Genomic DNA, 13524 nt, shown 5'->3' on the forward strand with positions numbered 1-13524 from the left:
AAACTCTCAAAAATATATTGTTTAAAATGTTTATATACAAAAAAATATTGATGACAAATCAAATTTTAATTATATTTTTTTCAATTATAACAAAATCTGTTGAGAGAAATTTATAAAATATTACCAAAAATTGAAATATTTTTATAAAATAATGTATTAATGTAGTAACAAAAAAATTCAAAATTCATCAAATTTTCCAAACTCGGAAATGGTAGAGTAATTTTTCAAAGTTTTCTTGACAAAATATAAAACTTAAAAATAAATATTCAAACTCAAAATGATAATATTTAAAATTTTACAAAAGATAAAATCATAGATAATAATGAATAACGTTTTGAAATGCACCACAAAAAAACAAACTATATATGTTGTACAATCTAATATTTTGAAGTCTTAATTAAAAATAAAAAGAAATGGTTATACTATGTAAACTAAACAGTTTTTTTTTGTTTATGAATCTCGTAAAATACTAATTCTAGAAAATATATGTTAAACAAATAAATTATCTATAATATAAACAAATAAATTTTAAAAATGTATTATAGAAAAATGTATAAATTAAAGAAACAACATATTTGAAGGAGGTTATCTATTTGATTATTTCGTATTGTTATTTTATCGTACCTAACTCAAAAATATAATAATTAGAAATAAAAATTAATAACAAAGTAAAATGTATTAAGCAAATCATTATATATTAATAATGTCAAATAGAAAATATAAAACAATAATATTATAGAATGACACAATATATTACTAAAATATAAATTATATATTTAAAATATTTGTAATAATATCAAATACATTTATAAAATAAAAAAATATTCGTACGAACTTGCGGATTAAAATCTAGTTTTTGTTTAAATTTTTCTCCGGCTGATCGGGCTTAGGGCTTGATTGGTAGAGCATTAGCAGTAGCAGTATGCTTGATTGGTAGAGCATTAGCAGTAGCAGTATGCTATAGAAGCAGTATGCTGCATGAGCTGTATGCTTTTGCTAAACTGTTTAATAAGATGATTGGTAGAGCGAGTATGCAATTTAAAATTATTATAAAAATTAGTATATAATATATAATATATAATATATTTATTTTTAATGAATATATTTCTAATATATATATAAAATATATTAACATATAACATTTAAAAAAGTATATAATTTATTTATTTTATTTAATAATTTTAAAATTATGCTTATATCGAAAAAAATTATTTTAAAATAAATTATATAATTAAAATATCTATTTTTAAAAATAATATTTCACATTTAAAATAAATTTAATTATATAAATTAAGTTATATTTTAAATGTGAAATACTATTTAAAAAAATATATTTATTGTAAATTAATTTTAGAAATCAAAATTTTATTTTCTAGATATAAAAGTAATTTTATGATATTATTTAATAAAATAAATGAATTAATTATATATTTTTCTTAGTTTTATAAATTATGAATGCAAATGCTCTTCTAAAAGTTTCATATGAGAGCATTGGCCAGAGAGCATTTGAAGAGCATTAGCATTTAGTAAATGCTTTTTTAAATGATTTTCTAACAATTATTGATTGGATAATGTAGAGCATAATGCTAATGATAATGCTCTACCAATCAAGACCTTAGTTAGGTTGAATACTGGGATTCAAATGTGGAATCTATGCCGTTTTTATCTATAGAAAACGACACGCTAACCACTCGTTGAAATACAAGACACCACGACGTCGTAACAGGTAAATCTAGACACAAGTCTTTCAAGTGACTTCACATCTTTCGATCTTCTGTGTTCTGTCTCATCGCCACCATGGACGATCTCTCTCTAGAAAGAATCGAGATTCCAGGCCCAACACTAGCTTCCCTCATTCAACGAGCGTCCTCCTCTCCCGGCGACGTCGACGGCTTGCTCTTCGGCCAAATCCACCGAATCGCCTCCACCACCTTATCCGACGACTCTCCGGCGGAACCACCCCCCTCGAGCTCCTCCTCCTCATCTGATCAAATCGTCGCCACAGTCACAAGCTTCATCTCCTCCGGCAAAACCGTCTCCTTCTACGATCCCCTCGGCCGAGTTGACTCGCGCCGGATCGACTCTCTCCAACTCGGTTCACCTGACCGCCTCCTCGGCTGGTTCTCTGCCCGGAGAACCACCGCAAACCGCCCCTCCATGCGCGAGCTCGCCGTCGCGTCTTCCCTCTCGTCTCGATTTCAGTTACCGATCGAGAACTCGGAAAGCCCTAACTCGATGCCTTCCTCCGTGTTCATCCTTCTCACCACGCCGTTGACGGATCAGCTAATCCACACGCACGAGTACCGCGCGTACCAGTTCCGCCCTTTAAACCGACGGTTAGAACCGAGATCTCTCGGTATAGTCAACATCGGACCGGCTTTTCGCGGACATTACGGTTCGTTTAATCCGAAGTCGGGGTTCCCGCCGCTGCTGTGCGAGGTTAGCAGCTCGGCGATGATGAACGAGGACAGGGACGAAGGTTCTTTGAGCGGGAAGAAGCAAGCGGTGAAGGATCAGAAGGAAGTTGATGCGTTAGCTGATGGGTTTGGAGTGGGGAGCTTGAAGCGTTTGGTTGGACCTGAAGCTGCGAGCTATACAGGGGGTGTTGAGGAGATGTATGAGAGGATGCTGGCGAAAGTCGAGAGCTTGGCTTCGGAGGTTGAGAAGAGCTCCGCTAAAGTACTTGAACTGGTACAAAGTTTTGATTTTTTTTTAAGTTTGTACAAAGGTTGTCTTAAAGACAAATAATTCAGTTGGTCTTGTCCTCTTATTGTAATAAACATCTTGATTGGTTGTTTCAGGACAATCATAACCGGAAGTTGAGATACCGAGTTGCCAGAATCGAGCGGTGAAGCTTTTTTTTTTTTCTTGGGGTTCGTGTTTTTCTTTTCCCCCAGGTATTAATATATGTAGACCATTATCGATCGTAAGCTGTACCTGTTTCCTAGTTTAAGTCTTCGCTGGTTAGATATTTTTATTACAGATTCAATAAGGGGATTAATACATGAGTTTCTGTAAATTGGCATATATATGTTGATGAAGTTAAAACTAACTAAATAGATGCATACTGAAGATTCATATAGAGACCATAGTAGTAACGATTGATAAGAACAAGGAAACAGATGTAAGAATAGGAGCTAGAGATCGTTGGGAATAGAAACATGGAGGGGCAAGTTAGTCACTGTGTCTTGATCAAAGTTTATCTCTATTATACTCTGTAGGTCTTTTTGAAGAGTCAGAATTGTCAAAAGTATGGAACTGTCCATTAAAGGACATGATTATATCATGTTATGAGGCGTAATCCAGTAGTCCAGAACATGGAAGATGATGATGACTTGAGCTTAACTTTCTCAAGTTCTCTGCTGTATGTATTTTGGTGTATCATCAAGTTTTTTGTTGATTTTTCCTATTCAGAGAGTTTCTTTGATGCCTCTTACAATTCCTCAGTTGCTTCTGGACTGGAAATGAAATGGCTTTGTGCTTATAGTTTAAACTTTCATTATTTTACACTAGTGTTATTTACCGTAGTAGTAATAGGCCCATGCCAAAAGGCTCAATTAAGAATTTGGGACCACTACGTAAGCTATGAGTTAGGTTCTGTTTCTGTGAAACCAAACAAAACGGTTTTCCTAGCAATCAATCCATCTGCCACACAGCTCATAATACAGTACTAGAAGGTGCTCCGTCATCTCTGTGCTATCTTAACTACTTCTAACGACAACACGTACGAACTCCACATACTTTTACCAATCTCTTTCTCTAGAGTTCAATGCACCATGAGCTCAAATCAAATGATCCATCGCCCGTACTTAGCCAGTAATTGTATAAATTTTGGTAGTCAATATTTGATATATTACGTCAGCTTACTCCATATCCAAAATTTATAACATGAGCAATTCTAATCTTTGAATGTAAAAGAATCACACGCTATGTATTAAGCAACATTTCAACTGAAACATGTTAGCATTTTAATAATTTGATGGATTGGCAGCGACTTAGTTGTATTATTACATTCCATCTTGAATTTCATAACCATAGTGTTATGTTCAAAGCTGTTAGATACAATGCAGTTGGTAAAATGAATCAGGAGGGTTGGATCTTAATTGGTTGAAGGTAAACATTAAATTCACTCTCACCTAATTCGAATCCTAGCAATCACTCCTCGTCAGTCGTCAACTACCAACCCTAGATTCAACCCACCTATATATAACCTATCAATTCTTTAACCAAAATACCCAACAAAAACAAACATAAAGTAACATGAGATCTCTCTTACTAGCCTTGTTCCTAGTTCTTGCTTTTCACCGTGGCGAAGCAGCAGTGTCTTGCAACGCCGTGGTTGGAGATCTTTACCCTTGCCTCTCCTACGTGGTTCAAGGCGGTAACGTCCCAGCGAACTGCTGCAACGGTATCAGAACTCTCAACAGTCAGGCCCAAACCCCTGTGGACCGTCAGGGCGTTTGCCGTTGCATCAAAAATGCTATCGGAGGAGTCTCTTTCTCTTCTAACAACCTCAACAATGCTCAGTCTCTGCCTGCTAAGTGTGGTGTGAATCTCCCTTACAGTATCAGCCCTTCCACCAACTGCGACAGGTAAAACAAGAACCAGCTCTGTAAATGAAAACAATAATCTCAACCACTTATTCTGTTTTTCGTTTTGTTTACAGTATCAACTGAGAGAATGAAGACAAGGAAGCTACTACTATACAAGAACTAAGAAGTCAGTAATAAATTAGATCGTATGGTTTGCTACTTACCTACGTTAATGTGTGATGTATCGTCACTTCTATGTTCTTGAGAGTTATAATAAACTATCAACATGCACTTCCTATGATATGAGACCAAATTAAACTATTCTCGACGTTCCCTCAGTTACAGTTAACACTCAGACAAACGATTATAAAAATTGAGTGTTCCACGTTAAAATTACGACCAAATGTAAAAAGATTCGTTATGTTTTGTTAGTTGTTACCAACCAAAAATCCACTTCGAGCTGAACCAGCTTCCACATTGCATGAAGTAAACCTATTATATGCAAAAATTCAATACTTTATACACCCACAAAACCTAAATTAGGAATTTAGTTTTGGGTTATCGTTATGGGCCTAATAAGTTATTTGTATTAAACGATTGGTGGCCTTGATAGAGTTTGGTTATCTCTAACTCTCTGATCCTTCTTATTGAGTAAACTGAATACAAGATGAACAAGAAGCTGATAAAGTGAATCTCAGATCAGGATCTCATGTCGATCTCAACCTGAAGACTCAACACGATCTCATGGCGATCGTGAGGAAGGAAGACACATGGCGTCTCACTCTTTCTACAACATCAGATGTTTATCAGGCCTCTGCCTAAATTTACTTGAGTAAGATACTTGGTATCTATCAGGCCTCCGCCTAAATATAACTTATTTTGCATGGGACTACAAGGACCAGCATAGAGCCCATCAACTCCTCTTTGCTGCCCTGAAGTCGAGAATCTAATGCACATGAAACAGTAACACAGACATGAAAAACATGAATAAGCGAAGAAATGATTAGTATGCGCCTATATAGTTGACGAGTCCTGATAAGAGTGGTAAAGAGAATGATAGCTTACCTTCTTTTAGATGATTCAATAACCACTATTTGCATCTTAGATTGATTCGTCGATTTATTTTTATGAAATATCAATTAACCTCACATTACACCAATGAATGAATGAAAACATATTATGTTTATGTGGTAATCGTTTTCAGGGAGATTTGTTGAAAGTGATTTATTCTCTTGCATTTCGACATCATATATATATATACTAAGAAGCAAGAGTTGATCAAGCGTATGATGATGACTTCAACCTGCTCTGTAAACTTTCATGACGTAAGTAAGGACCAAGATGGATGTAAAAGAGAACAAGGAGCAGAGAGACTTAATTAGAATTTTGAAAAAGCCATTCCAAAACAAAATAAAGGGTTAAAGAAAGACACCACCACATTCATCATCATCATCATTCAAAGAGTTACAGCAAGAACCTTAACAAACTTGGTTCCCACAGGGACTGTGAGCATAGTATCAAACCACTCAAGTTTGCCCCAACAATCTCCATTGCGTCTTTCAAGGGCTATCTCGGCACAATACATGGTATCCCTTTGAAACAGGCGGTGAGTACTGAAATTGCAATTCCAGAAAACCACCATCTTTCCACCACCGTAACCCGCCAGTTTAACATAAGAACCATAACCATCAAGAGGACTAGGCAACTTAGGTAGGGCTACCAAACCGTTCAAATCTCTCCAGCTTGTCTGGTCGGAGTCATACCATGTCAGAGCTCCGTCTTCAGAAACAGAGTAGAGAACATTATCAACCTCGCAGAAAGAACCTGGGCACATAATCCCCGTGCTTGGATATTGTTCAAGCAGGTCCCATCTACATTGCTTTGAATCGAAAGCAAACACGCCATCGAATAAAGTCACCACGTGGAGCTTTCCGTCAATAAGATAATTGAATCTGGCGCTATCAAAACCACCACAGGAAGGGAGATCCCAAGTTTGGGTGTTTGTGTTGAATACCTCGAAGGAGCTCTTCCAGGAACCATCATCTTGATGGAAGCGTCGTCCGAGTACATATATCTTGCGATCAAGGAACCTGGCAGAAAGTTCAGTTAGCTCCACTGGCATGCGTGGAGGAGACTTACGCCACCTGTGAGTCTTGCAATCAAGAATCGAGACCCCAGAGGTGGGCATGGTTTTATTTTTATCTGCTACGCCAATGTTGTAGATATCAGAACCAACCGCCACAAGATCTGAATAATACAAACCCAACATACGAGGAGAATCATCATCGAGCATTAAGACTCTAGCCAAAACGTAGCCGCCACTACTCTTCTTGGAGAGGGTGTACCACTTATAAGAACTAAACCCGAACCTCAAGCAAACATAGAGACAAGTCTCCGTGAGGCCCAAGAGTGACCTAACCTTGTAAAGCTCAGGTGAAACCACCATAGATCGGAAGCTCTTGGAGACTAGTGACAAAGTCCGATAGTACGATCTTGGAACGCGTGCCACGATCATCACTAGCAAATCATAGGGAAGTGACGACGATGATGTGAGCTTCTTCTTCTGTTTCTTCTTCTCCTCCATCATACTCGTTGTCTTCCTCTTCCTCCTCGTCGATACGGAATCGCCCTTGATCAACCTCTCCATTTCGGCTCCTATTTAGGGAGCTGGCGCCGAAACAAAATTATTGAGTATGTGAAATTAGGGTTCCTCTCGGAAGAAAACGAAACTGCGACCTTCTTCTTCTTCTCGCCCCTTTGGTTTTATTTCTTCAAAGCTGCTGTGTCTATTTTGGGTTTGGGGTCTTTTTATTGGGCTTTTTTAAGCCCACTACCTCTCACTACAATTTAAATGCGGATTTTGGGTTATAGCATTTCGTTTTGGGTATGGGGTCTTTTCTATTGGGCTTTGTTAAGCACACTATTTTGGATATAGCATTTCGTTTTTACAAAACATGTCTGAAATTTTAGAATTTTGGATCTTTCTACAATACTAAACCATTTTAGACTTAAAGCTTCTATCTTTTACTCTAAACCAATAATTTTACAAACATTTATAACTAGATGATACATTATTAATTCAAGTACCGTTAAATACAAACAAAACAAATTGGGGGAGTACCATTTAATTTGAGATTGAAAACAAAAGCTCACCTGAGGCTGAGCAGTATCTGTTAAATACAAACAAAACAAATTGGGGGTTTTACCAAAAAAAAAGAAAAAAACAAATTGGGGGAGAAAGCTGACCTGAACCTTGGAATTTGCGATCACACTACTTACATAGCTCTGATCTGTCCTCCATATCTGGCACAGCGTTTCAACCGTAACATAGTACTTGAGAAGTCCTCTCCAGTTCTACAAATTGCGATTTCAATATATAGTAAGCACGATTTGATTTTGATAATATATGCCTAATGGGATGCTTATTTTTAGCGATTCTGTGACCCAAATGATGATTTTGGTGTGTGTTGATTTGGTGATCTCTTCAGAACCATGGCTGGTAACACGGAGGGGAGAGAAGTTCTACCGGATAAATTAGAAGATGCCAGGCAAGCTGGAGGGAAGAATTCAAATAGGTGTACCTTGATTTTGACCGAGGGAGATTCCTCCAAAGCTCTAGCGGTATGGTCTCTGTCTCTTGTTTTTGTAGAAGTCGTTGAACGAGTTATTGGGTTGAGTTGGTCAAAACATTAAACAAGTCATTGAGTTCGTTTACGAGATTCCGAGGAGTAATTGCTTTGAATAAGTTTCGTGTAAACAAAAGTCTTGGGATTTTCTGTTTCAGTTGTGAGCTATATATATATATATAGTCATCGTTTATTCTCAATAAGAAAAAAAACAGTTGCTTTATATTCTGTTTCAGTTTTTTCCTTGATATATTAAGACTCCTGATCCTCTTTTGCTCCTTTCAGATGTCTGGCCTGACTTCCGATATGCGTGACTTCTATGGGGTTTATCCAATCACAGGAAAGGTTTTGAATGTTAGAAAAGCCAGTCCAGCTCAAATCAATAGGAACAAGTTCATTCAAGATCTTACGAAAATTCTAAAACTGGAACTTCAAAAGGAGTACACAGACACTTCATCACTGCGATATGGACGTGTGATACTCATGACAGATCAAGTAAGTACTAACTTTCTATATACCAATAGTGAATTATTTTTATACATACATTTACTGAAACTTTTGTAAGCTTAGATCGATTGTGGTTTTTGCTTAGATGGATTGTAAGCTTTATGACCACTGCATCCTATGCTCTTATTCTCGGCGTTAACCTGCTCATGTTTGCTTTGTTTGTCTTGCTCCTTTTGGAATTAAATCATAATTAATTAATGATATATATTGTGAAATGATAAGTTTTGAGTTAAATAAAGACTAAAGAGTAATAAAAGAGCTACAAAACCGTTAGCTATTGTTATTGAATATATATTATCACTGCATGAAACGAAACGTTAGGGATATAGATGTGTGATAATCAATGACAGATCAAGTAAGTACTAACTTTCTAGATAACCATAGTGAATTATTTTCTACTGACATTTACTTAAACTTTTTATCCTGTACAGGATGATGATGGAACTCACATGAGTGGCTTGTTGATAAACTTGTTTTCTTTTCTGTGGCCTTCGTTACTCAAGCTTCCATCATCATTCCTAATTGATTTTGTAACTCCCCTTATCAAGGTAAGTAGATTACTTCCTTTGTGATTGACACTGTACAAACAGTTTTTAACTTCCTAAATATACTCAGGTAACGCACGAGACTAAAGAAGCTGAGACATTTTCCTCACTGCGTGAATTCAAAGAGTGGAAAGAAAAAGATAAGGCTCATGCAACCGAGTGGTCTGTGAAGTTTTACAAGGTTTGTTTTCCCTTGTAAAAATAGAGTGCTTTCCGTTATAAAAATAAAGCACTGTGCGTTCTCTCCATATTAATTGTGTATATTTCTACAGGGATTGGGTTCAAGTACCGTCGAGGAGGGAATGCTGTACTTTAATCAAATTGATATCCACGTAAGGGAGTTTGTTTGGGAAGGTGATGCTGATGGAGAGGCAATAAATATAGCTTTTGGAGGCGATCCGGAAAAACGAAAAGAATGGATTCGGAACAATAACCAAGTTGATTCTCTGGTACGGAAGCTTTAACTATTTTAAAGATATCAATCTATTCTTAGCTTTATTATATGATTATATCTGCCGGTGATAAACATTTTGCTTTTATATACATACAGCCTGGACCGAGAGGAAATAAAATAACGTACAAAGAGTTTGTAAATAACGAACTTGTCTTGTTCACCATAGCGAATCTCCAGAGGTCTATTCCCACAATGTTTGATGGGCTCAAATCAGGAGAGAGAAAGATTATCTTTACTGCATTCAAGATAGATCTCACTGAGCTTACCCCTCTTGACGTGTTTTCCAGCCTAGTATCACAACATTCAGCATATCACCACAGTAGGAAGTGCATTTCCAATGTTATAATACGCATGGCTCAGGATTTCATTGGTCGGAACAATGTGAATTTATTTGAGCCATCTGGACAGTTTGGCACAAGTGCTTCGGTAAGGATAGTTTGAAAAGCAATTTAAACATATTTACCCATGTTCTTGTCTTATGATGGTGATTTTCATGATTGTTGTCTCAAGGGAGGAAAGGATGCAGCAAATGAGGGATATTTGCATACTAAGCTCAAACCAGTGGCATGGGTCTTGTTTCCCAAAGCTGATGATGATCTGCTTGAATACAATTTGGAATATGGGCGAAAGCTGGAGCCAACTCGGTAATTCATACCCAAGCAGGATATTTGCTTAATTAATTTAAGACATCTAACTTGGCTTAAATTTGCTTAATTTGTTTGTTAGGTATTTTCCAATTATTCCGTTGGTCTTATTGAATGGGGCAAAAGGTATTGGTTCAGGGTTTAGCACTTTCATACCACAATATAACCCACGAGATGTTATTGCAAATATAAGGCGTGGAATCAAATGTGAAGAAATGGAGCCTATGGTGCCTTGGTATCGAGATTTTGAGGGAGAGATTAAAAAAACAGGAGAAGGCGTGTACACATCCTATGGTAAGTGTCACGATGTTAACGATAACACTGTTCAAATTTCAGTGTTACCGATTGGGTTGTGGACTGATGATTATAAGAAGATCTTGCATGCACTTAAGGCAAACAATGGCGACCCCTTGATCGAGGTAAATGCTTGTTCAATCTGAAACTGTGAAATTAAGTGTTATAGTTTCATTCTCATATAGCTGACTTCTTCTTTATATAGGATGTTAGCATACACAATGATGGTTCATCAATGGTGTTTAATGTAATATTGAGTAAAAAGCACAAGAAGGAGGCTCGACGAGAGGGTTATTTAAAGAAATTCAAACTCGAAAAGAATATTACAACCACCAACATGCACCTCCTTATGGGTGGCTTGATTAAAAAGTATCACAGCCCTGAAGAAAGTAAGTGGATATCCATCCAAATTGTTTACCATTCTATTTGTTCAGTATAGTCTAATTCGGCATTTTACCTTGCAGTTATAAAAGATTTTTACCCGCACAGACTGGAACTCTATGTTAAAAGAAAGGTATGTCTAACTTTCAGACAATCAAAAGTCTGAATTAATCTTTTGTGGTTGTTGACAAAACGAGAAATAAGAAGGGTATGTCTAACTTTGAACAGGGAAAAACGGCGCTCGCTCTGACAAGTGAGATAGTAAAACTCCAAAGAAAAATTCAGTTCTTAAAAGATGTCAACCGTGGTGTCATTCTTGTCGTTGGTAGATTGGAGAGTGAAATCATTAAAGAACTAAAAAGTGGCGATGAGAAGTTCTTAGAGCTGTCTCTAACCATGGATCAGTGTATTGAGTTGGAGAAAGAGCTTGCAGAGAAAAATCAAGAGGTAGGACACTTGAATAGCTCCTCAGCTGAGTCAATGTACGAGGAAGACTTGAAGAAATTTGAGTCCATGTTATCTGAGGTAAGTGCTCTTTTGTTACGTATTTGTTAATCTTTGTCAAGATATTTAATTAACAATGATTTGTTTATGCAGAGCGAAGATTTAAACTCTAGAAAACGTGGGATGATGGCTATGTCTTGCCAAAGGACAGTTAAACCAAAGAAAACTCAATAGTAAACTCTATAATGATAAACTACTTGCTTATCTGTGTTTCAGCTTAAAAACTCATTGATACAACTAGTTTGTTGCCGTTTTCATTACGTCTTAAATTTGTTTCCCAGATGGAATACAGTCTATAATTTACGCTTTTCTTGTCCTACTCATATGTCACTTTATTCATCATTATGTATAAATCTTCATTATAAACTGTTCAAACTTTACCAAAGAAGAAAAGGAAACGTATATAGGCAGAGTGAAACATCTTATGTAGACCTGTGCAACCGTACTTCAACTTATATTAAGAAGCAAGATCATGTAACTTGAACGTTTGAGTTGATCAAGCGTATATCATCATTTGATGACTTCAACATTAGAGTTGAACTGCTCTGTAAACTTTCAAGACGTAAGTGAAAGCCTCTGTTTGGGATGCTAAAGGAACTTGTATGTCTCTTGATTTTTTAAACTCTGCTTGTGTATGTTTAAAAAATCTCTAAATGTAAAAGAATGCAAAGCATACCTGAGAAAGCATGGTCTCAGATTTTATCTGGTACAAAACCAGTTTATATTGAGAGGATTCTTGAGCATTGGAGGTACTTACTTACTTCTTTCTTTACCCTTCTCTCTGGTCCTTGTGGAAATGTATTCTCATGATCCTATTTTGATGATTCCCCAGGATAGATGGGAATGGAGAATCACTTTATCCAATATCATCTTTTCCTATCAACCGTAAAGGTAAATCTTGTTTTCTATTTTACTAATTAATTTATTTTTCTCTGTTAGTGTTGACATTCCTTAGAAATTTAATTTGGTGCGTGTGATGTCTGCAAAGGAGACACTGCTTTGTTTACCCAGAAGGTGAAAGGGAGTGGGAAGATTATGGGGAGGAGAACTGTCGCTGGTCAGGTTGTTAAACAGCAACACACTTTCACTGTGAGTATATTGATCATCATCAAGTCATCATTGTGTGATTTGTTGCCCCTGCTTTAGACTGACCCATCTCATTTGTGTCTTTTTACCAAAGATTGAAGTGCAGACGACAGAGTAAAAGTTCTTTCTGAAAAGCATAGCCGTGGTGCCACAGCAGCAAGAAAGGTTATGAGAGAAAGGAAAATAAAGTTAGGCTATATATGTACTAAAAGGTGAGTTGCTTTGTTGTTTTACACAAAGAGTTATATACTAGAGGTTTTGTTTTAGTGATCTTTCTGTGTTGTTTGTAACCAGATGGAAGACTTCAAAAGCCTGATCATGTGAAGAAGGCTGGCTTGTCAAGTAAAGACGAGAGGAAAAATGAGAATCAAACTCAGAGGTCTAGACAAGACAATCATTCACTTGTTGCTTCACAGGGGGGACATAAGAATCCAACCCAGTTGAGAAATATGAATCCCCCTTTCCACTCCCACAATTCCCATAGATATGCTCCTCGACCACACGTACGGTCCTCCACCACGTGCTCCTCGTCCATACGCTCCTTTTAGTTCACATCTTCCTCGTCCAAACATTCCTCATCTACAACAAAACCAATCAATCCAAAGACCACCAGCAGCTTTCTTCAACGGAAGACCTACTTCTAATGCTTTGCAGTAACACTCATTGGTACTGGTCTCGTTTGCAAGTAAACTTGAATTGAGTTTGCACTTTTCTTTTTTTTTTTTTAAATCTGGTTTCAAGGCCATAGGAAACACTCACTTCTTGGGTCTTCTCTGTAATACTGAAAGTTTTATCGGATCATAATTCTCTTGATTGATCATCCCTTTCTCAAGCTTTTTTTATCTTTCTAAAATAAGTTCCATTAAATTAACATAAAAGTAAAGCACAAGCTGTGCAGCCTCCTCTACAATCTCGTAAAAGTAAATATGGACTGCAAGTGAGAGATGGTGT

The 13524-nt window shown here is 36.7% G+C and overlaps 4 protein-coding genes and 1 long non-coding RNA gene across 6 annotated transcripts; 4 read left to right on the plus strand and 1 right to left on the minus strand.

Moving 5' to 3' along the window:
• The first annotated feature begins 1742 nt into the window (after positions 1-1742).
• LOC106343684 (BRISC complex subunit Abro1) lies at positions 1743-3507 on the plus strand. 2 transcript variants are annotated; one of them, XM_013782971.1, is made up of 3 exons: positions 1743-2691; positions 2802-2873; positions 3222-3507. In XM_013782971.1, exons 1-2 carry the CDS (start codon positions 1798-1800, stop codon positions 2850-2852), a joined length of 945 nt encoding a protein of 314 aa, XP_013638425.1. In that variant the 5' UTR covers positions 1743-1797; the 3' UTR covers positions 2853-2873; positions 3222-3507. The 2 variants fall into 2 exon arrangements, with proteins under 2 accessions (XP_013638425.1, XP_013638423.1); XM_013782969.1 differs by having other exon boundaries at positions 1744-2691; positions 2802-2897.
• A 724-nt stretch (positions 3508-4231) lies between these two features.
• LOC106293382 (non-specific lipid-transfer protein 6) lies at positions 4232-4833 on the plus strand. The gene is made up of 2 exons (XM_013729066.1): positions 4232-4592; positions 4667-4833. The coding sequence occupies exons 1-2, from the start codon at positions 4261-4263 to the stop codon at positions 4674-4676; spliced, it is 342 nt and encodes a 113-aa protein (XP_013584520.1). The 5' UTR covers positions 4232-4260; the 3' UTR covers positions 4677-4833.
• Positions 4834-5876: 1043 nt separating this feature from the next.
• On the minus strand, positions 5877-7274 carry LOC106295580 (F-box/kelch-repeat protein At5g51250-like). Its single transcript, XM_013731513.1, has one exon. The coding sequence runs from the start codon at positions 7177-7179 to the stop codon at positions 5989-5991; it is 1191 nt and encodes a 396-aa protein (XP_013586967.1). The 5' UTR covers positions 7180-7274; the 3' UTR covers positions 5877-5988.
• A 411-nt stretch (positions 7275-7685) lies between these two features.
• Positions 7686-11835, plus strand: LOC106295579 (DNA topoisomerase 2-like). The gene is made up of 13 exons (XM_013731512.1): positions 7686-7911; positions 8021-8153; positions 8444-8653; positions 9097-9213; positions 9281-9391; positions 9483-9659; positions 9761-10090; positions 10175-10308; positions 10391-10727; positions 10808-10991; positions 11067-11116; positions 11212-11508; positions 11581-11835. The coding sequence occupies exons 2-13, from the start codon at positions 8025-8027 to the stop codon at positions 11659-11661; spliced, it is 2157 nt and encodes a 718-aa protein (XP_013586966.1). The 5' UTR covers positions 7686-7911; positions 8021-8024; the 3' UTR covers positions 11662-11835.
• Positions 11836-12486: 651 nt separating this feature from the next.
• On the plus strand, positions 12487-13383 carry LOC106295581. The gene is made up of 3 exons (XR_001261024.1): positions 12487-12576; positions 12668-12785; positions 12868-13383. It is a non-coding gene; the product is annotated as an uncharacterized LOC106295581 (long non-coding RNA).
• The last annotated feature ends 141 nt before the right edge of the window (positions 13384-13524 follow it).

This window comes from Brassica oleracea, chromosome C5 (assembly GCF_000695525.1).
Source record: "Brassica oleracea var. oleracea cultivar TO1000 chromosome C5, BOL, whole genome shotgun sequence".
Classification (NCBI taxonomy): domain Eukaryota; kingdom Viridiplantae; phylum Streptophyta; class Magnoliopsida; order Brassicales; family Brassicaceae; genus Brassica; species Brassica oleracea.